Here is a 20,854-nt window from a genome sequence, read left to right on the forward strand (position 1 = left end):
ACACACGTGTGTAAGCCGCCCCTCTACTGCTTTGATTTATGAGGAAGAAGTGGCTTTCCTGAAACGTAGGTGCACAGTTGTGTTAGTCTATGCATGAGTTTTATTTTTCTTTTCTGTTGCTTATCTATGGCCAGAGGGAGGGGGGTGGGGCTCTTTTTTACTTATTTATATCTAGGATGTTTCTTTTTTTTTAATAAACATTCATTTGTTAGACAGTGCCTGGGTCGTCGTTTCTTCTCGTCCGTGTTCCGTTTGCGCTGGCCGTCCACAATATATGACTGTAGCTGCAGATATATCTGCAAAGCTGGCAACTTCATCAGGAGGCATTTAAAGGAACATCAAAGGCACATGGACAACAGCAAGAAAGCGTCGAACGCACTGGCCGGGCATTGACAATCATGGTCATTTGATCGATTGGGATAACACCGCTGAACTGGGCAAGGACGAGAATAGGACATCGAGGCAACTTTTAGAATCCGCTTTTATTCAGACGACTGAGGACACACTGGACATATGGCAATCTACCGGCAAGCTACACCAGTATATTACGTGACTTACGGCTGTGGCCTGTCCGTATAGGCCCCCAAATGTATCGGTCTTTGATCAGCATCCCTAGTTAAGCTCTCACTACGTCGGAAACCTTGAGGTAGGATCGGATATGCAGCCAACAGTACAGGTTGATGTCTGCAATGTGGACGTCCACGCGACCCTCGCCCTGACCGCTCTCTACGCGTCTTTTGACAACGCCGGCCAGCCTCATGTACTCGTCGATGCTGCAGCTTCGCACACGCTTCAAGGCGCGCGCGATCTTCAGTTTCGCTTCGCCGACGTCGACCTCCGCCTGGCGGCGCACCCTGCGCACCAGCCACGGATGATCGTGCAGGTCTTCGATGACTCTCGCTCCGTCGTCGCTGTCGGGCTGGTCCAGCACGTAGCGAGCCGCTGCCGAGACGTTGTTGCTGTTGCGTGCCGTGACCTCCTGGAAGGGACAGCCGACAAAAAAAGAAAAGTCAAGGTGCGCAAAAGTGCCAACCAGACACGAGGGGAAATACAAACGAACGATAATATCGCACGACGTTCTCTATCACGAAAGTGTGCCAGGTTTATTATGCCTCACTACCTTGTTTCCGCGACTTCCTCCATGCACACCACACCACGTGTGAAATGTCCGCTATAGTTGTCACGATTTGGAAGTACAGAACAACAGGTAAGAGGCTAGATCTTTCCCACATATAACGGCACACATATGCCACATGTAAAGTTAACGGGGGATGACCGCCGCCTTAGCTCAGTGTGTCAAGAGCGGTATTCGAAATTTGCAGGATTGCTCCATGCCGGCGTAGAATTATCTTTTCGTCCACTATTCTTGAGATTTACATTACAATTAATGACGCCCCCATACTTTCATTAACATAATTGTCCGTCAGTTGTCATCAGTATTGCGTCTAACAAAGATAAACGAACCCTCAAATTTACTCTTATTTCCTTCAGGTCTTTCGCATGTCGCATGTATGGGTGATTTCCGAAGGGTATTTGGGGTGAGAGGATTCGAACATATCGATAACGATCTGTAGAGTTTCTAAAATCTGGACATCGATCTACGCTGCCATGCCAAAAGTTGAATTACCTCCCTGTTCTCGCCTGGAAGAGTTTATGCTCGGGCATCTTGATCCGTGTCTCACTTTTTAGCAGACAAAATGACAAGGGCGAAAAGAGACGTGGACCGAGTGCCGCCTTCCAACAAGTGGTTTGTTTTCCACAGTGGTGCATACAGGGTGTTTCAAGAAATGTGTCCAATATTCCTTAAAAATTGCAGAAAAAAGGTATCTGCATGCTACTTGCGGTGCTGCCTTCCCTGTGGCAGAAGGCATCTTTAGATGCGTACAAACATTAATTGCAGCGGTAAATATAGAACTTAGCACAATTGTCTTTTTAACCAGTGGTGTTAGCCGGTCTAGTCAAATGGGTGAACTCGAGTCCTTCCTACGAATAGTACATAGCCACTTTGAAATTTCGGAAATGCGGCCACTGGTAATCACGGCGGAGCGATGCAATGATCATAATTTAGGTGGAGAAACCGAAACCGACGCACCAAACAGCGCACATAACATTCACTTCGACAGTGCGCTAAGTGACCACACTGTTTCCCTCGCCGTTCTATTGTTCTCCTTTTCCCCACCCCAAGTGTAGGGTAGCCAACCGAGCCAAGCTTGGTTAACCTCCCAGCCTTTCTTCTATATTTATCTCTCTCTCTCTCTCTTTCCCTCGCCGTTATCAACAGTCAATTTAGACGCTTCGTTTCGAGGCCGCTTATCGACGTTCGCTTATTATTCTGCCCCACTGCGAGAGAAAAAGTGTCCTCATTGAGAGTGTTGTCGAAGTGAATGGTAGATGCACTGTCTGGTGCGTCGGTTTCAGTTTCGCCAGCTAAATTTGGCCAGATTGCATCGCTCCGCGGTGATCACCAGTGACCACTTTTCCGAAATTTCACAGTGGCTATTCGTAGGAAAGGCTTGCATTCTCCCATTTGACTTGACTGGCTATAACCACTTGTTAACAAAATTTAATTGTGTTAATTTCTATAACTATTGTCGTAATTATAGTTTGTACCTATCTGAAGATGTCTTCTGCCACAGGAAGACAACACCGCAAGTAGCATGCAGATACATCCTTTCTCCAATTTTTAAGCAATATTCGACACGTCTCTTGAAACACCCTGCATAGTAAATATACGACAGATAGCAACGTACACAGGAAGGTTGCATGAAAAAAAAAAAACACTGATGCATACGTGCATGAAAGTCACGATACGAGTCAAACATGCCCATACATAATTTTTTTTCCTTTCTACGACATCATGAGGTACTTCCAGAGTCTCATTTCTGTCGAGCGATTCTGTTAGCCGGGCTTATTAAAATCGTTTCTAGGCAGATCTATTGAAAGTGCACTAATGCACTTGTCTGCCAGACTTGCGACCTTCGCCGCTTCAATGATTTCGCACGTTGTTTGCGCCGACCGAGTCAAGCGTCTTCTCGTAATCCATGAAGGCTCTGTAGGGGTCGGTTGTATTCCGCGTATTTCTCTATCACCTGATTGAAAGTATGAATATGGTTTATTGTGGAGTAGCCTGTACGAAATTCTGTTTGGTCCTTTGGTTGATTGAACTTTAATGCTGCCCTAATTATAACATTTTTGTATGTAGCCGTAAACAAGTCTACGGACGAACTAAAATCCACTAGTAAGAATACCTGCGTGTTACCTCTTAGCGATGATATCTGTCCATACAATACTCCTCTTTGATAGCTTGTGGTCGTGTTTGCGTGTAACATACGTGTAATGTAAAACACCACAATGGCAACCAGATGACTAAAACTCACGAGCACACGTTGAATCATGCTATTTTATTTCGCTGTCCTTTTATAGGTGGTTTGTGTCTTGTAATTTCACGAAATTATTCGAAGCGGTGCGACAAAGATCAGACATAAAGAGTGAGTGTGTTCCATGGCTTCGGCGCCATGATAAGAACACTCTGATCATAGACGTCATCGCTACTAGTGCACTCAGGATAGTATCTATCACCGGTGGTCGACGTTTTGTATCGTCAATATCGGCATGTTGAATACGTGTCTCACGCACCCAGTACTTTCTAGTATAGTTAGTCAAGTCACTCCACTTTCAGAATCAATTTGAATTTGCCCGTTTAGGCAACGCAGTGATTTTTAACAGACCTTTGCATGAACCAATGTGTATGTGTTATCGGAAAATGCACTTGGCAGGCAAACTTGACAGAAGTCTGTGCCCGTCGTGATTATGCTACAATAACATGAAAGTACTGTAATAAAGGAAAACCTTTGCAAGTCCTATATCAAATTAATGTGTCAGTTTCGCAACCTGACAATGTTGAGCAGTAATAATTGCCATAAATTTATGCCAGCTATTCAATTGAGATCTGTTCCTAGAATTCAGGGAAAATTCATTCTACTAAAAATATTTCCGAAGGTCCACCGTGTGTCTAAAATGTTGAGTTGGCCTTGTCAGCCGGTTTCCAGCTGCTTTGGTTTCGCTTGTGTTGTTATATCAGACATAGGGCCGCAACTGGTGTCCATAGTCGCTCCTATGGCGTCGTCGTCACGCGTGAATAGGTGCGCACCTGCGCTGCAAAATTGTCTTGCAACCGCACCTGAATTGAATGAAAGACAAGCTTAGAGTCCGAGGAAGTCATCACCTCAGCTTCAAGTTTGATGGCGACGATGTTTTGCGTCAGTCTGAAACATCCGCAGCCGTTCATGAATTCGGTTTGTTTACCTTCAAGTTGTCTCCTCCGCCGCAAGTGTACAGGTGCTGATGTTTGTGCACGATATTATAGCTACTCTGGTTACCTGCGGGGTCCACACGTCATTGCGGCGTGGTGTGCTCTCGCCGACTGCAGAGCTTTTTCTCACGACAAGAAGGCCACCGCAGCACATCTTGGCCCTGACTACGAAGCAGCGCGAAACGTATTATAACTGCAGGCGATATTGTTTTTATGTACACAAATGCAAAGAAATATGCCTGGATGCACAAATTGAATCACCAACTTATGCAGAGTGAGGTGGCTCATAGAAAGAGGTGACGCTAGACGAAATAGCGAAGTTCATTGGACATTTGATTTACAGAGAGATCATTCACATAAGCATCCATTTATATTGTAATAGCTGCTGTCTCCTATCGCAAAAAAAAAATACTGAGAAAAGTGTTGATTGATTTGTGAGTTTTAACGTCCCAAAACCACCATATGATTATGAGAGACGCCGTAGTGGAGGGCTCCGGAAATGTCCACCACCTGGGGTTCTTCAACGTGCACCCAAATCTGAGCACACGGGCCTACAACATTTCCGCCTCCATCGGAAATGCAGCCGCCGCAGCCGGGATTTGAACCCGCGACCTGCGGGTCAGCAGCCGAGTACCTTAGCCACTAGACCACCGCGGCGGGGCACTGAGAAAAGTGTACCAGTTCACTTGTGTCAGACGAAGAACCAAGCACTGCTTCACCGCATGGCACGAGCAATGATGCAGCACCTGCGTTCCGATTTTATTCGTCTATGTGAATAGAAACATTTTCTGCATGTAAAAATTTTTATGATGTTTCTGGGTGATTTATCTTCAAAATATATATTTTGAATTTTCTGTTTTGAATATTTTTGCATATATAGTGTTTTTCACGTCACTGTTTACCAGCTGGTTACCGAAAATTACACACTTTTCAGTTTTATTCCTTTCAATATATTTTTGTTGCCCTACAGCATATATTTTTCTCCGAAATTTGGTATGGTGCAAACCGTGCTGAAATACTTTTCAAACTGGCAAAGACTACCTTCCCGAGACATATAAAAATAGCGCTTGTCCTCTCTTCCTTTCTGTTTATTCGTGCGCTTTAACTGACAGTTATACCATATAAAAAATAGTCATTTTCGCGTGGTAACGAAGGAGTTAAACACACACTTACCTGTACAGCTGCTAGTTCGCTCTTGTAGTTGGTGCCTTCTTTGCACTTTATGATCGATGAGTGTGCCAACTCTTGCGGTGTGTAGAGTTTGGCGAACGCCGGGTTCGACTGGTAAGCCAGTGTGATCTGCAGGCGCGTCAGCCGTCCGCGTTTGGCGGCCACAGCACCGGCGAAGGGCGCGCAGTTCTGGCTGTACTTGAGGATTCCCTTGAAGTTCGCATCGACCAGGCTGGGTATGGAGGCGGCGGCTTCGATGAGCTGTGTGTCGAGGTCCACTTGCTCCTCGTCCGTTAGCTCGTCCACGATGTCGACCATGCGGACCTCGATCTGCTCGAGTGTCTTCGTTGCGCGGAGGCAGGCGATGAGCGAATCGTACATGCCCTTCGCGAAACCCCAGCAGTGCACGCTAAGTGACGTCACGTGAGAGCACTGAGCGAGCGTTTTAAACGCAGCGCACAACTGGTCCGTGTTGCCGGCAAAGTGTCTACCGCTGACGACGAGGCCGGTGACTTCCGGACATTCGGACAGCGCCGAGAGGTCCACGGGGTTCACGTGGTGGTTCCTGATGAGGACCCGGTCGGCGATCCCGCGTTTGCGTATGGTCTCGCAGATGCCGGCCATCGGGCAATCGGTGGGCAGGCGCCGCACGACGACCGAGTGGAGGGCGCTGTTGTCGGCGACCGCTTCGAAGAAGTCCCGGCACTCCGGCTCCCCGAAGCCTCCCAAGTCTATCTCGAGCTCGCGAAGCGTGGTGTTCTTGCGCACGGCTCCGAGCCACGGCACCATCTTGTCGGCGGAGTCGGGATCCGGTGGGTCCAGGGCCACCCGATTCAACCAGGAGTGCGCGCAGGAACACCTTACCGACGGGAGCCGCAGCCGACGAAGTACGGTGTTCTCGGCCACCACTTGGGCAAACAGGGACACCCGCGCCGCACTGCGACATAAAGTGGAATCTGCTTACTCGTCCGCCATTTCATTGTGCTCTGGACACTTTCAGAGTCATTCTAAAGGGCGATGCTTTTATCACTGATCATTTTCATAGGACTGTAGTTTTGGTACAAGCTTTCCAACATTAATGCGATTTGCGGGACTACTGTCGGAAAGGTTGAAAATTTGAAAGTGCCTTACAACATTTTACGAATTAACGATCGAATGGCTTCATTAACGGAATTGGTTGTCTCTGTAATCAACAGCAGCCATTTTTTTTTTAATCTGCGTAGTACGAGCGAAGTGGCAGATATTTCTCCCATGCTCTGATTTTTCTGAGGATAGCAGAGTCCACACTATTGCCAACATTCAGGACCTGTCTGTTATTACGGAATAGTCACCAGTCATCAACCGAACGGTGGTTATCAAACTAACATGGCATTGGGTGATTATGTGTCACTTGATAAATTAGGCGCATTATTGTCGGTGTATACAAATAGCACAAAGATCATTCATTTTAATGCACAAGTGGCACGTAACAAGGAAGATTAAATACGCGCTCTCTTGACAACTCTTTGTTCTGAACCTGAGTATCTAATGATAACTGAGACATGGTACCGAAATGAAACGGAAGTTTTGATGGTACCAGGCTATGCAACTCATTTTTTGAACCGCGCAACGAAAATGAGGGGGGGGGTGTTTTTGTTGATGACTAAGAATTCCATAAAGATTTCGTTGATTCAAAAATTTTCCCGCATAAATGATGGTTATGAAGTTCTGATTGTACAAAATGATCATTCCGTTATTGGTGTTTTGTATCGCCCTCCCAGTGGCAATAAGACAAATTTCCTAGAATTCCTTGATTCATATTTGGGTTGGGCTGGTGGAACTGGTTGTAAGCTAGTCCTTGCAGGCGATTTAAATATCGACCTTGCTAAATCATGACAGTCGCAGTTTGAGCTGTGCCATAAATTGAATCGAATGGCTTCGCTAACGTTATCGCCACTCCGACTCGTATTGAACAAAATAAGGCTACATTACTCGACGTGTTCATTACTAACATAGAAGCTACAAACTTTTTATCTGGCGTACTGAATGCACCCATTAGTGACCACCTTTCTATATTTATGGTTATAAACGAAACAGCGTGTCATTCACAGTCGCAACAAAAACAATCACTAGTTGAACATACCAATGGGCACACAGTGGCTGCATTTCGCAGACAGATATCGTTGACCGATTTGTCAGACGTTATTTGTAAGCAGGAACCTGACCTTGCCTACAACTGCTTCCACGAAAAATCAACAAAAATTTATAAGCAATGTTTTCCGTACAAAGAGCCCTGCGCGCAGAGCTAAGAAACCTTGGGTTACTAAATCTTGCACCAAGGAAATAAAACGTGAAAATGAACTATTCGAGCACTTTTTTTGAAAAATAAGAGTAAAGACACGCTAAAACGTGTCAAAGACCAAAGAAAAAGTTAACAGTATTCTGCGTGACGAAGAGCGAAAGTACCTAAACAGTACCTTCAACAATGAAGCAATGAACGAATATGAGCTCACTTAGGAAGGACAGCGCAAAAACACGGGTAAAAGAAAGACAGTAGAGACAAACAGCTTTGACTAACAACTGAAAATTTTATTGCCGTCACCTGTGCATATATATGTGCCTGAAAATGCGATTGAAAGGAGCGTAAAAGCATGAAATCAAAGCTGGTTTTAACGAGCGATTGAAAAAAAAAACTGAAAATGCTAAAATCTTCAAAGGAACTCGCGCATGCGTGATGAGTGAAAAGCACCAGGCCGTGACAAAACAAGAGCACGAATGACAAGAAAAATAAAAAAAAAATCTCTAAGATCTCTCATTTTTCCGTCAGACAAAGATATAGAAGGCCTGCTCACGCGCTTGTCACCTGCTTCATGAATGAAACAAGCTGCTTCAACAATCTCGCGCTCAATCTCATCCCTCCCCAATAAAAAAACAAAAAAAAACACTAAGTACTGCGAAAGTCAGGAGAGCAGCCGCAAAGCCTGCAATTGTCAGTCAGAAAAGCACTAGTAATACGTACATTACAGTCATGTTCCTTCGCTTTTTCATTAGAGCACCTGCCAGTTTGTCCAATGTACTCAAGTCTACAACTTAAAATAAACCTATAAACTACGCTAGTTATAGCGCGAGAAGAGAACGACGACACAGAGACGAGAAAGATGTCTGTGTCGTCGTTCTGCTCTCGCGCTATAACTATCGTCATGTCATACCAACTAGCCCAAGCTGCACACTTCTATAAGCTACATTGGAAATGCACTCTGTGAACCTGTTCCTGTGTTTGGTTGAGCACCCTGGGCGTCTACCTCTATTGGCCATGCCACATAACCTCGAGAGCTTATAGGGTACGGACAGTACAACTTGCACGTAATGCTTTCATGCAATTCAAGTTGTGCAAAAATTTGTGAACGTATGGGATGACTTGCACATGCTTCGTCTTTTTTTCTACCAACTTTTTCTTCTGTTTGATCGCGTTTCATGTTCCATACTAGGGTTTTGCACACCGCAGAAATTAATTCAGGAGGGTGACCCACCTGCTGCAATCTGGTGACCTGTACATTAAAGCTAGATGAAATGTCATGTACACACGACTTATTCAGGGCTGAATGCAGACAGTTCACTGAGATGCTTCGCTTGACAAGCTTCGAATGAGGGCTGTCATGACGTAACAAGGGTTTCTTCGATCTAGGATTTTTTTTGCCCCGCCGCGGTGGTCTAGTGGCTAAGGTACTCGGCTGCTCACCCGCAGGTCGCGGGTTCGAATCCCGGCTGCGGCGGCTGCATTTCCGATGGCGGAAATGTTGTAGGCCCGTGTACTCAGACTGGGTGCACGTTAAAGAACCCCAGGTGGTCGAAATTTCCCGAGCCCTCCACTACGGTGTCTCATAATCATCAGTGGTTTTGGGACGTTAAACCCCACATATCAATCAAATCGATCAATCTAGGATTACACTTCCAATAGATGTGGTTATCGCCAAGAAGCAAGCAAATGTCAAGAAATTGCAACGTTCGCTCATCAGGATTTTCATGCGTAAATTCCAGGCCTTCACTTTCATTCTAAAACACATGCAAAACGTCATGGATGACCATGTCAAGGTCCTCAACATCATCCAAATTACTAGAAAATCATCAACACACCGAAAGATCTTGACGATTTGCGGTACTTGCAATTTAGCCTGAATACGGCAACCAACGACCGACAAGAAAAAAATCGTACAAAACTGGAGCCACAGCCAAACCAATACATATGCCCTTTCTTTGAAAATAAAATTTATCATCATAATTCGCAACTGTAGAAGTCAAATATAACTCTAATAGTCTAAAAAAGTCATCAGCAGAAACACCTGCTTCACCTCAGATTTGAACTTCACCATATTGCTGAACCCTATCTCGAAAAGCCTGCAACAGTCTTGCAACAAAACAGTCTGCAACAGGCTTGCAACAGTCTTGCAACAGTCTTGCAAAAGTCTGCAACAGTCAGTGGCACAAGTAGGTTTGAATTCTGGCTATTTTATTGGTTTCGGGTGGCGGTCCAGCCTTCGGAAGACATAAGTGAAATGAAACACCTCGTAGCAGAGGGCCGCTGAACCAGTTTGGGGGTCACACAACACACACAACACACACAACACACACAACACACACACACACACACACACACACACACACACACACAAATCTCAGAGAAAGAACTAACGAGAAAAGTGGCAGGGACTGTTGCTTTGCTGGAAGGTTCCGTCAGGGAGCACAAAAAAAAAAAAAAAAAAAAAAGACCGAAAGACGGGGAGCCGCCGGAAGCGATTGGGTTTTCAGTGCATTGTCAAAAAAGGGAAAAAGAATTTGCGCTTCTTCGCACCACGCACATGGTTTGAATCAAGTTCAGGTGGTTGGCCCGCAGCGCCGACCGTAAACACACTAGAAGATTGGAGGTGATTTAGGCTCCAACCAAAAGTTTTGAAGAAACACGTCCTTTCGGAACCGACTTGGTTCCTTCCTCAGGGGTGACTGCGGGGACTACGTAGCAGCGGTGTTTTCAAAGTAATCGCGAGGCCGATAATGACCCCCTCTCTCTCTCTCTCGTTTTGCCGTGGAGCGCAGTCCATGTGTATACACTGAGAAGATACAAGCATACGACCCGCTCCAGCCTTGAAAAAGAGTGGGTCATGGTGATACTCAAAACAAATAGGGAATCTTTAAGAGATAAACGAACAAAAGCATAAACAAAAGCATAAAAAGAAAAATATATGTATGTAGTACTGATAACATGCGCTGACTTACGCGCGTAGCATCGATTACGTTTATTTTCAAGTGCTGGATGGATCTTGTGTCTATGAATGCACGTATATATAAATAAGTAAATTAACAAATTCACTTTGCCTTTTACGAGAGGTTGCGAAGGCACGTTATTCATCCAGCGCTCTTGTTAATTTCGTTGGAGAATCATTTGAATCTGTTTAATAAGTGTGATTCGCGCGGTTCGCTCTCCATTGTGTTCTGAAAGCCGTATTGCAGGAGTATGACACTCATGCACTCAAAAGACTGATCGGCCAGGTCGGTTTGTTTTGAGGACGGAAAATCGGGGAGGCCTTTCACGTGTGCCCTGTGGTCGTTGAAGCGTAAACGGAACGCGGTTTCCGACTGTCCAATATATTCCTGTCTGCACACCGCACGGCGAATTTCGTATACCACATTGGCCGAGTCACAGTAAAGGTCGTCTTTAATTTCATACACAAAGTCTGAGCGGGAGGCTTCGGCCTTATACGAGGTTTCCCACATGGTCTACAGCCTTGATAGTGGTCAGATTGGTGTGTTTTCGCCCTGACCAGTGAGTCCCTCAGGTTTTTATTTCTTCACTAACCACCTTGGACGGAGTCTGAAAAATGGTAGAGAGTTGACTACTCTGTTGTATGAAGTATGTTGAAGTGGCGGCTTACTATGGAGTTTACCCGAGGGGGGGGGGGGGGGGGGGGTGGAGTATGTCAGGATTAAATTTACCCCGGGATGTTGTATCTATCTGTCTCTTTTTGTTACTTCGCGGTCCAAAGAGCCAGTGTGCTCAATAGAATTATCAATGACTCATTCTGAGTACTTTTGACGCAAAAAGGCTGCTCCGAATTCCTGTGCGTGGGTGTCAAATTGTGTAATTTCAGAGCGAATTCTTCTGTATCTGTTGGCTTGTAAGTAGGGAGCCCCTGTTTTGAAGTGATGGGTGTGGCTGCTGAGGAAATGCACGTACTGTTGGTGGGCACTTGTATTGTTACATAAGGAAGTAGAGATGGTGCCTTTGAGTGATACAATGACATCCAGAAAATGAACTTGCTCCTGCGAATATGTGAGTGGGAATGTTATCGAAGGATGCGGGGAGTTTTTAAATGTTTTGAAAGGAAATTTTGAAAGGTTATGCTCCCCATCAGCCCACACGAAGAAATATTTGCTTGCGAGCAAGTTAATACGCCACTGTTAAAGGTATTACCGGCAAAGGTAAAGCAGTCTACATTATGGCTGCACGAACAAAAGACATCTGATAAAGTTACTCACAATCCTACCATCTTGAGGTCCAGGTCGACCTTCACTTCCAGCAGCGTTCTCGCCTGGCAGAGAGCGACAACGAGCGTCCTGATGGCATTTTCGTTGGTGAAATCGGGCTTCGAAGTGAGCCTCAGTGTGCGGAGAGTATCCGTGTTGACCAGGTATTCTGCAAAGGTTCTGCCCGAGCCTTGTTTGCCGATGGTGAACACGTTTTCCCCGACGACAAGATGTTCCACCGTTTTACTCCGCCTCAGTGCGCCGATAAGCCGCTTGGCCTGTTTGGGGCTCATCTCCGCCGCGGCCACGTCCAGGGACCTCAGCTGTCTCGTGGCTCCCCTGAGTAGCTGGCCGTAGAGTCGCATGTTCGCGCATAGGGGAAGACACCGGGAAGTGTCCAAAGTCAACCTTTTCAATTGAGATATGCTCTTGACCACCTTGAAGGCTGCCACGTCCTCTGGGGTGCGCTTGGCGTCCATTCCGGAGATGAGCACACTTTCCACCGTCCCGTTCAGCCGGAGCGCCTTGAGTAACGATTCGTGGTGCCTCATGATGCGGTTCACTTCAACGGCGGTGATGCACCCGTGCTCCGTGAGCAGGAACTGGACGATGTTGAGCGCGGTAATGTGGCTGGCGTGTAGGCTGTTGAACGCGTAGCCGCGTCCATTGTCTTCGACAACGGCGATGCGGATTCCGTCGTCGCACGTTGTGTCTTCGCATATCTCGAGTCCGATGTCCCGCAGCACTTCGTTGAGTGATCGCCGATGCTGCAGGAGCTGGCAACACGCGCCATCGCACTTGGTACAGGCGATATTCAGGTGCACGGGGATTCTGTACGGATCCTCCTCTTTCTTTGGCTTCGTTGAAGCTGGACAAGGCGTGGGGTTCTCCATACTTTTCAGTGGACCACCGCGCTCCTCCATGTCAGCGTGATGTATGCACCCGAAAAAGCGTATGGTGTTCTGGAAGGTAGAAAAAAGTATACGAACCAAGTCAGCCGCGAGCCTGGAAACGAGTTTTTTTCCTTTGACGACGACGTGCATCGATTTTTTTCCCGAACGTCAGGGGAAACAAACAATAGCCTCCGATCGTGGACCTGCTGCGACTAGTGTGAGCGGAGACCAACAAGGCGCGCACCCTAGTGGGGAGGAGGGGGTGGAGCAAATTAGCTGTCGCTCTTCCCCTTTCGCCGAACTCCACACAGTCCCCCTCGGCTGTCACAGCACAACACTGCTCGTTGAGCAGGACACCGGCGTTTTTTTTTTCCCCTTGGTTCGTTATTGCCGCACTTCGCCTTGTAGACTTAGCACAGTGCTTTTTTTTTATTTTGACGATGTCGAGCAAAAAACCAGTTCATTGGAGTAGTATTTCAACGTTATCCACGCTACTTAACAACCTGTTTGAATCGCTTATGAATTTAACACGAAGAAAACGTGAGAGGGAGAGAAAGAATTACTTTTATGGAGAGCTGGAGATGTTTGCCGGGCTTTTCGCCTAACATGCAACTCGAGGTTCTGGGTGATGACTATGTTATATACAGTGATAAACACATAACACATATAGTCACACACGTGCACTGCACTGTTTACAATGTTTAGAACAGGCTTGTGGCCCGCAAGAATGTCAATAGAGCTTTCGTGCCGTGTAACGAACGCACTGAAGCTGCTGTGCCATGAGCCTAGATTATCTGTGAACTCCAAGTTTGAATTCCGTTGTAGCTTTAAGGCTGTCTTCGAACACCGTCTCTTTGGTGCGTATCTCGTGCACTCGCAGAGGACTTGATTGATGTCTTCTATGGCACTACACGTGAAGTAAGATTAGAAGTATATGTTAAACTTTTTTTTAAAAACGTATTAAAGTTAGATTAAGTACGATGAATTAACAGTGAGTCAAACGTGAAATCATTTAAGCTCTAGACTATTTGCTAAAGAACGCCAATATTTAATAAGAGTTCAACAAACAAGAAATAATTATTCGCTATGAAAGCGGCTGATTGTTCCCGAAATCTAAAGGCTGCAGCACTCGTTGTGTGACTGGGTGTTTTGAGCTGAGCGCTCCTCCAGTCCAAAGAGACACGGCTAAATGCAAACATTGCCTGACTGGGCCGTGCCACCCATACAGCAGCCGCAGCAGAAAAAGACATTCACAAATATAAAAGGGTACATGAAAATCTAATACTACACCTCAGATCAATATTGCACAGGCATATAACAATAAAAAAGAAAAGAACATAACCATACTTTTAACACAAAAATATGCACGCACAACTCTCGAGCAGAAAAAAAATTGCATTATACTAATCCAAAAAAAAAAACACTAACAACAACTTGTAGGGCTCACAATCCACACGTGGGAAGAGAAAAAGAAAGAAAATCAAAACAATACGTAACATTGATACAGAACCAAGTTATTCCTCGATTAACTTTTGTCATCTGAGAACAATAAATCTTTTATTGTTTTTCGATAGGCTTGCTTCCTAATTCTGGACTTGAGGAGATCTATGGTAAAGCTATAGCCATTGAAGAGATCAGGAGTTTGTACAGCAAGTTTTTGTTCTCCGTAATTTGTTCTACTATATGTGGTTTAGACACAAAACTATTCCTGAAATTATAGCCTGTCATTTTCACACTGTATTTACTATAGAAGGAATGTTTGTCAGACTTAAATTGCAGCATAATTTCAAGGAATAGTTTTTATACGTGGAGTTTGGGCACCTTTAATATTTTATTTTTAAAATAGTATGTTTGGGCACTTATCATACGTCCCAAGTTTTCTATTGCTCGTAGCGCACGGTTTTGAAGCACTTGAAGTGATCCTAGATTATACTGTGTTGTAGTCGACCAAACTAGAAGACAATAGATTAAACGGGAATGTATAAGTGCGTTATAGATATGGTGCTTCACGCTTGTTGGTTGTAAATATCGCAGCCTGTTTAATGCACCTTTACAGCACGGGCAATACTAAGTTTGAGAGAGTCTATATGTGGTGACACAGGACATGTTCTCATGATGTATAACTTCTAGGAATTTCGCCATGCTTGACTGTTGAATATTTACTTTTTGAAACTGCAGCTGAGGATGACAAGCCGCGTTCGTTCCTTTTGATTTAAAGATCAAGTATTTTGCTTTACTTACGTTTAATTGAAGTTTATTTGCATTAAGCCACAGATCTAATCTTTGTAGCCAGGTATGGGCCTGTTCAAAAATGTTGTGCAACTCCCTTCCTGAGAAGAATACGTTAGTGTCATCGGCATGTAGTATAATGTTAGAATAGCCCTGTACCTGTACAATATCATTTATATATAACAAAAAGAGAACAGGTCCTAAAATGAAACCTTGGGGTACGCCGTACTTTACGACGTACATTACTCTTGTTGAGGAGTGGGAGCTTAATTTGAGCAGCTAGTTAATTTACCTTCATCATCAGGTCTTCTCACTTTCGGGAACACCGTGTACTTCAATATTCAATCTGTGACTAAGGCATTCGAGGTTGTCAAGATCGAGTTTGATCTGAGCCAATTCATTGCTAGAATCAGTGCGTTCAATTTTATCGACTCTATTCGATAGCTGTGAGGTAGCTTTTACTTGTACCTGCGGTCTCATTTGAAATTCATCGAATTTATCAGAAATATGATGAACGGATGATTGCAGCTGCACCAGTCTGGCAAGACCAAAACGGCATCAAGCTTCTCTTCAATTGACATAGATCGAGTAGACAATTCAGTGGGTGTCGTTGGACGGGTGGATTCAGCAACCGTCCCCTGCTCCACACCCCGACATGATTCACATTTCCATGATTTCTTAGAGCTATCTCGCATTCCAGCGAAAGCTTCTGCTATACCGGAGCAAGTGCCAAAATGAAACTTGAATTTACACTCGGAACAAGACGTGTACTATCGTGAGAAATATGAGTTCGAACGCGTGAGTGCGTGGCCAAAAGCCTCAAAATACAGATAACGTGATACGAGAATAGCACTGCCAAAACTGGAAGGGAAAGCAGGGTGCTCATCCGCTGACTGTTTGCACTCTCACATCACCGTACCCGCGTGATCGCTGCTGTGAAACGGCAGTTTATCGCGTGCCTTTGACCGCTAGCAATGATAACACGAAAATGAAAAATTCACCGAAAACAAGGATGCCTATCAAAATGTTCAGTGAACATCTATCTAGATGTAATAAAAGCACGGCCTGTGCATCGCGGCCGGCTACGTCACAGCCGATGTTTTTGTAGCTTCATAGCCTGCTTGGTCAACTGGTTGTGGTTGTGCGCGCTGATGTGAATTCATATGACCGACACACGCTATAAGCTGCGTTTCGCAACAACGATATCGAGGAGGGAGTGTCAACAGACACACGCCGCCCTTTCCACTTTCTTTCCCCCAGTGGGCGCTGCAAATCAGCCGATGTAGGGTTCGAGGCAACTCTATACGCGTTCACGTGTTCGAGCTTTGTATTGCTCACGATAGTACAAGCCATTATCAGGTACAGCTGATCGGCACACACAACACCGCGACATTCAAACAGGCGATTGAGATTTTCGCACTCTAGAAGAATATTCGCAACTCTAGAAGGTCTTTTATAGCAAAACAGCCATTTGGGCTAATTGGTAGCAGTTTATTATGGAAAATAGAAGCGAGGCGTGGTACGTCACACGGACTAAAGGAGAGAACAACAACACGTTGAAACGCAGAAGGTTTCGCAGCAGCGGCAGGTTCATAAAACAAATATCAGGTAAAACACACCAACCTGTAAAACAGAGAAGCGGAGCTTACAATTTGCTGTCCGTCTGTCGCTGCAGCCACTGCCAAAATGGCCTGACACGCCTCCAAGTTTACTCGGTCCCTCTGGTGTCGCTGATGGTGCCGATGTCACACAAGATTGTAGGGCATTGATAAAGCTCGGCTGGAAAATAGAGGGCGTGGGCCAGAAGCTCGTTGTTTCACTGGATAATAGGCCCAGTGTCGCAGAAGGCTTGGTCGACGATAGCTGCAAAACGGAGGAGCTTAAAATTTTGCTGTCTGTCTGTCACTGCCACCACTCTCCAAAATATTAAAAGTGTATACAATAATAAACTCATTTAAAATGAACTAAACATGAAAATTAACAGAGTTAGGCGTCAGAGAATAAGCTTTAGCCCGGTAGTTAAAAAGACGCCCATTTTATCACAAGGTACCCAGCCGGTCTGAGAACTGACTAACCTAACTGTCTTTCCTCCTTCCTTCCTCCATTTTCTCACACGAGTTCAACAAAAAAAAAGAACTAATCATAGATCACAAGGAGACGAGGGTCCCAAAGTCTAAAGACTCCTGCTGTAATCGCAGGCCGCTGTGCACTTTCAGGTGGGCTGTCGTCACGTAGAGTGAGCAACATTAGTGAGCCATCTCAGAGGCCAGAACACTTAAGTCCAGCTTAGATAGCAAAACGCAAAAGGTAAAAACACTCAAGTGGCCAGTAGCTACGCTTATGGCTCAGTGAAAGACTCGGAAACCCACAACACTCACTCCGTTGCCGCAACAGCAACCATCACCGCCCCAGCTTGCAGCGCAGTGCCTCTGTGGCCACCAACACAAACACAAGCTGCACCACAAGAAGCGACAGCGCAAGAGACACTGATGCACGTGGAACACATGTCTGCGTTACAGCAAGGACACATTCAACAATGATTTCAACAAATGAACGAGCAACTGCAAACGCAAATGCAGCAGATGTTTGCGGAATTTCACGACTTCAAATGATACGTGGATGGTTCAGTTCAGAAGCTCCCACGACCGCGTAACATGACATAACGTCACTTCGGAAAAGACGAGCGCAGAGATCGTGCTGAACACGGACACCGATGATACCGCATCCTCAGAAACCCCTCATCATGGCTAGCACCGGCAGACAACAAGAGAATCTTGCCACATGGCAATGGAACTGCCGTTCACTGCACCACAAACACGCGACACTAACACAATCTATCAAGACGGCGCTGGTTCTCCCCTCCCCCGACGTAATCTGCTTGCAAGAGGTGGGAAAGCAAGCGAGATCCCATTAAGGATTACCGCATATACATGGACACAGACTACCCAATGCTGGCAACCCTGGTTTGGAAAGACCTTGCCGTAACGAGTGCAGCGGCACTTGGAGTACTAATTAGCCACCAATTCTTAACTATTTGGTCGGTAAAAAAGGGACGACCTAAGTGCGTCTTGGTTAACGTAGCTCACCCGGAGACCGAAAAGCTGACTTCACCGTTACTTCACCATATATCAACCCTACTTGCGCGGCAAGACAAACTAATTCTCCTCGGTGATTTCAACGCTTGAAGAGACACAGCAAATGGCAGCAATCTTTTGAGCAGAACACAGAATCACGACCTCTCGTTGATAACACAGCCGGGCTTCCCAACTAGAGTAGGCCACTGTGGCTCACGATACCACATCTGGCCTAACCTTTGTCAACGACGTAAGAGGAGCCACCTGGAGCAACCTGAAGGAGACGCTAGGAAGCGACCGTATTATGTTAGTAATGTAACTTGCAACACGGCAAAAATACGCCGATTCCTGGGGATGGCCTAGCTCACTGACTGGCAAAAGTACAGGAAAAAAAAAGAGACAGCATGTTCAACACCAGCATTGGCCTGAAAATAGAGCGTTTTGCCTAAAGACACATACAACGCCACTACCAAAGCGTATCACACCCAAGGAGGTTATACTAAATAACCTCCTTGATCACACCACACTATAGACTCCGGTGGTAGATAGCGACCTGACAAAGCTTTTGGAGGCCCTCAGATGTTTGACAAAGCGTTGGAAGCACCAAAACCACAACCAAAAACTACGTCACCGGATTTCTCAATTGGCAGAAGAAGCAAACGCCTATGTCAGAGAGCTCAAAACAACAACTGGCGAAATTTTCGCGACTACCTACGACGCACCCTAGCACAAAGAAGACCTAGAGATGTATAGTGGCATGAATGACGGCACGCGCCCGGTTTCCCGGCGTCGCTTTACGTTAGAAGTGTGGCAGCTTGGGCTAGTTGGTATGGCATGACGATAGCTATAGCGCGAGAACAAAACGACGACACAGAGACAAGGAAGACACGTGTCCTTCGTGTCCTTCTTGTCCCTGTGTCGTTTTGTTCTCGTGCTATAACTATCGTCCCTTTACGATCTGGATGGCAGGGTAGGGGCACTGCTGCTCCTTTTCATGCAGAGAGCCTGGGATGCCTCAACGGATGCTACTCGCACATACAAGCGCTGACTAACTGAATTTTCTTTTATTTTGAAGCAACATGCAGCTATAGATATGTAGAATTGCCCTTGTGCATCGAATATCGTGCATAACATGTGTGCATCAGATATTGCATGCACCATTTAAAGAAAAAAGGCGAGAAATCAAAGGTGACGGTTCTTCCGCTCCCAATTATCTGTCGAAGCTATGCAAGCGAACTCGTCCCGATAATGTGGATGAAGGCTGCAATATTAAGCAAAGTACTGCGGTGGCAAAATCGGGCATTACCTGTTGGGCACACGCTATAGACGGATAATAAAAGCGGGTCGCACACAGATGCACGCGCTCAATTGTAACTACCGCAAGCGCGCCACGCTTGCGATTTTGTGGGCGCTCGCGAAAATCCCCCCCCCCCCCCCCCGATGGCACCGCAGCGGTGGTTCGGGAACTAGACTACAGCCACTGTAACTAGACCTATCACGCCGGTTTCGGAGCACGCGGTGGGCCGTACCCGTGAGCTCTTTCATCCAGTCGCCGTCGTAGTACATACCTCTCGCCACTCCTTTGAGGGGGGCGCTGCGACCATGCCCTCTTCATCTGGATGGGAGCAAAGACCAAAGAGGAAAATCAGGCAACGGTCGAGTGTATATCAAAGGACGTTGAGGAATTAGGAGGGGAGTGCGAGATAATTATTCTAGGAGATATGAATGCGCACATAGAAGATATAGATGGGTATACATACTGACTCAAGAGGCAAAATGATCATAGATATGTGTGAAAGGCATGATTTGATCATTTGCAACAGTACTGAGAAGTGTGAAGGGCAAATAGCATGGGAGGTAGGAAGGCTGCAGTCGACGATAGATTACGCACTGGCGTCACATAGGATGTATGATAAGCTCAGGGGAATGCACATAGATGAAGGTGGCTCCAGAAGTCTGGGTAGTGATCACAAACGTATCAAGCTAAGTTTTTGAAGATGAATGAAAGTGAGAAGGAGACAAGGTGAGCAAATCAGAAAAATTTTCATTCAGAAAAGCAAATAGCAATTGCTACTAAACAAATTGAGAAAGTAATCACTGAGGATAATAAAACAGTGTGGACATACACAAATCTAACTAGACTGAGTTAGAGCTTGCTAAGGCACGTGACAAGTCACCCCGGAAAAGGAGACACAAGTCGAAGAGTTGGTGGGGTGAGGGAGTTAAGAGAGCCATAGCAAAACGTCCGGAAGCCTATTGGGAACACAGACATGCTAAACAGCGGAGTGAACCGACAGATGATGTTCAAAGAAAATGGGACATCTTTCTAAGCTCTAGAAGGCAAGCATCCCTCCTGATCAATGAAAAGATTAGAAGAAAGGGTTCTCGTGGCTGGCAGAAGTACATAAAAAGGACAGATAGGCAGCTGCAAAATGTTTGAACCATCTAAACTCCATAAAAATGAAACAAGCCTAGAGCAGAGGTTTATAACTATACAGCTCAATGTGCTAGGCTTGAAAGAGACGAAGCTATTGAATATATAAGAACAAGGGTGACAGAAAAATTTCAACAAAAAAGTGCCTTATTCACCAGAATAGACAAGGATGGATCAAGTGGTGCAATGGCTCCATTTTCACAACGAGAGTGGGAAAGGGCCGAGAAGAGGGTTCCAAGTAGTG

General features: G+C 45.7%; 1 protein-coding gene across 2 annotated transcripts; it reads right to left on the minus strand.

Annotated features, from left to right (window-relative positions):
- Positions 1-462: 462 nt before the first annotated feature.
- Positions 463-16,900, minus strand: LOC142767271 (uncharacterized). 2 transcript variants are annotated; one of them, XM_075868604.1, is made up of 4 exons: positions 16,752-16,900; positions 11,993-12,942; positions 5,486-6,419; positions 463-979 (listed from the first exon to the last, which is right to left on the minus strand). In XM_075868604.1, exons 2-4 carry the CDS (start codon positions 12,901-12,903, stop codon positions 617-619), a joined length of 2,208 nt encoding a protein of 735 aa, XP_075724719.1. In that variant the 5' UTR covers positions 12,904-12,942; positions 16,752-16,900; the 3' UTR covers positions 463-616. The 2 variants fall into 2 exon arrangements, with proteins under 2 accessions (XP_075724719.1, XP_075724718.1); XM_075868603.1 differs by having other exon boundaries at positions 16,726-16,761.
- Between the last annotated feature and the right edge of the window lie 3,954 nt (positions 16,901-20,854).

The sequence above is a fragment of the Rhipicephalus microplus genome, chromosome 7 (genome assembly GCF_043290135.1).
Source record: "Rhipicephalus microplus isolate Deutch F79 chromosome 7, USDA_Rmic, whole genome shotgun sequence".
NCBI classification, from domain to species: Eukaryota; Metazoa; Arthropoda; class Arachnida; order Ixodida; family Ixodidae; genus Rhipicephalus; species Rhipicephalus microplus.

Excerpts from the sequence above, each read along its gene's own strand:
- LOC142767271 (XM_075868604.1), bottom strand. The coding sequence starts at position 12,903 with ATGGAGGAGCGCGGTGGTCCACTGAAAAGTATGGAGAACCCCACGCCT. Across the intron at positions 6,420-11,992 it reads GACCTCAAGATGGTAGGATT|TGCGGCGCGGGTGTCCCTGT; the intron begins GTGAGTAACTTT and ends TTTATGTCGCAG. Across the intron at positions 980-5,485 it reads GCGAACTAGCAGCTGTACAG|GAGGTCACGGCACGCAACAG; the intron begins GTAAGTGTGTGT and ends TGTCCCTTCCAG.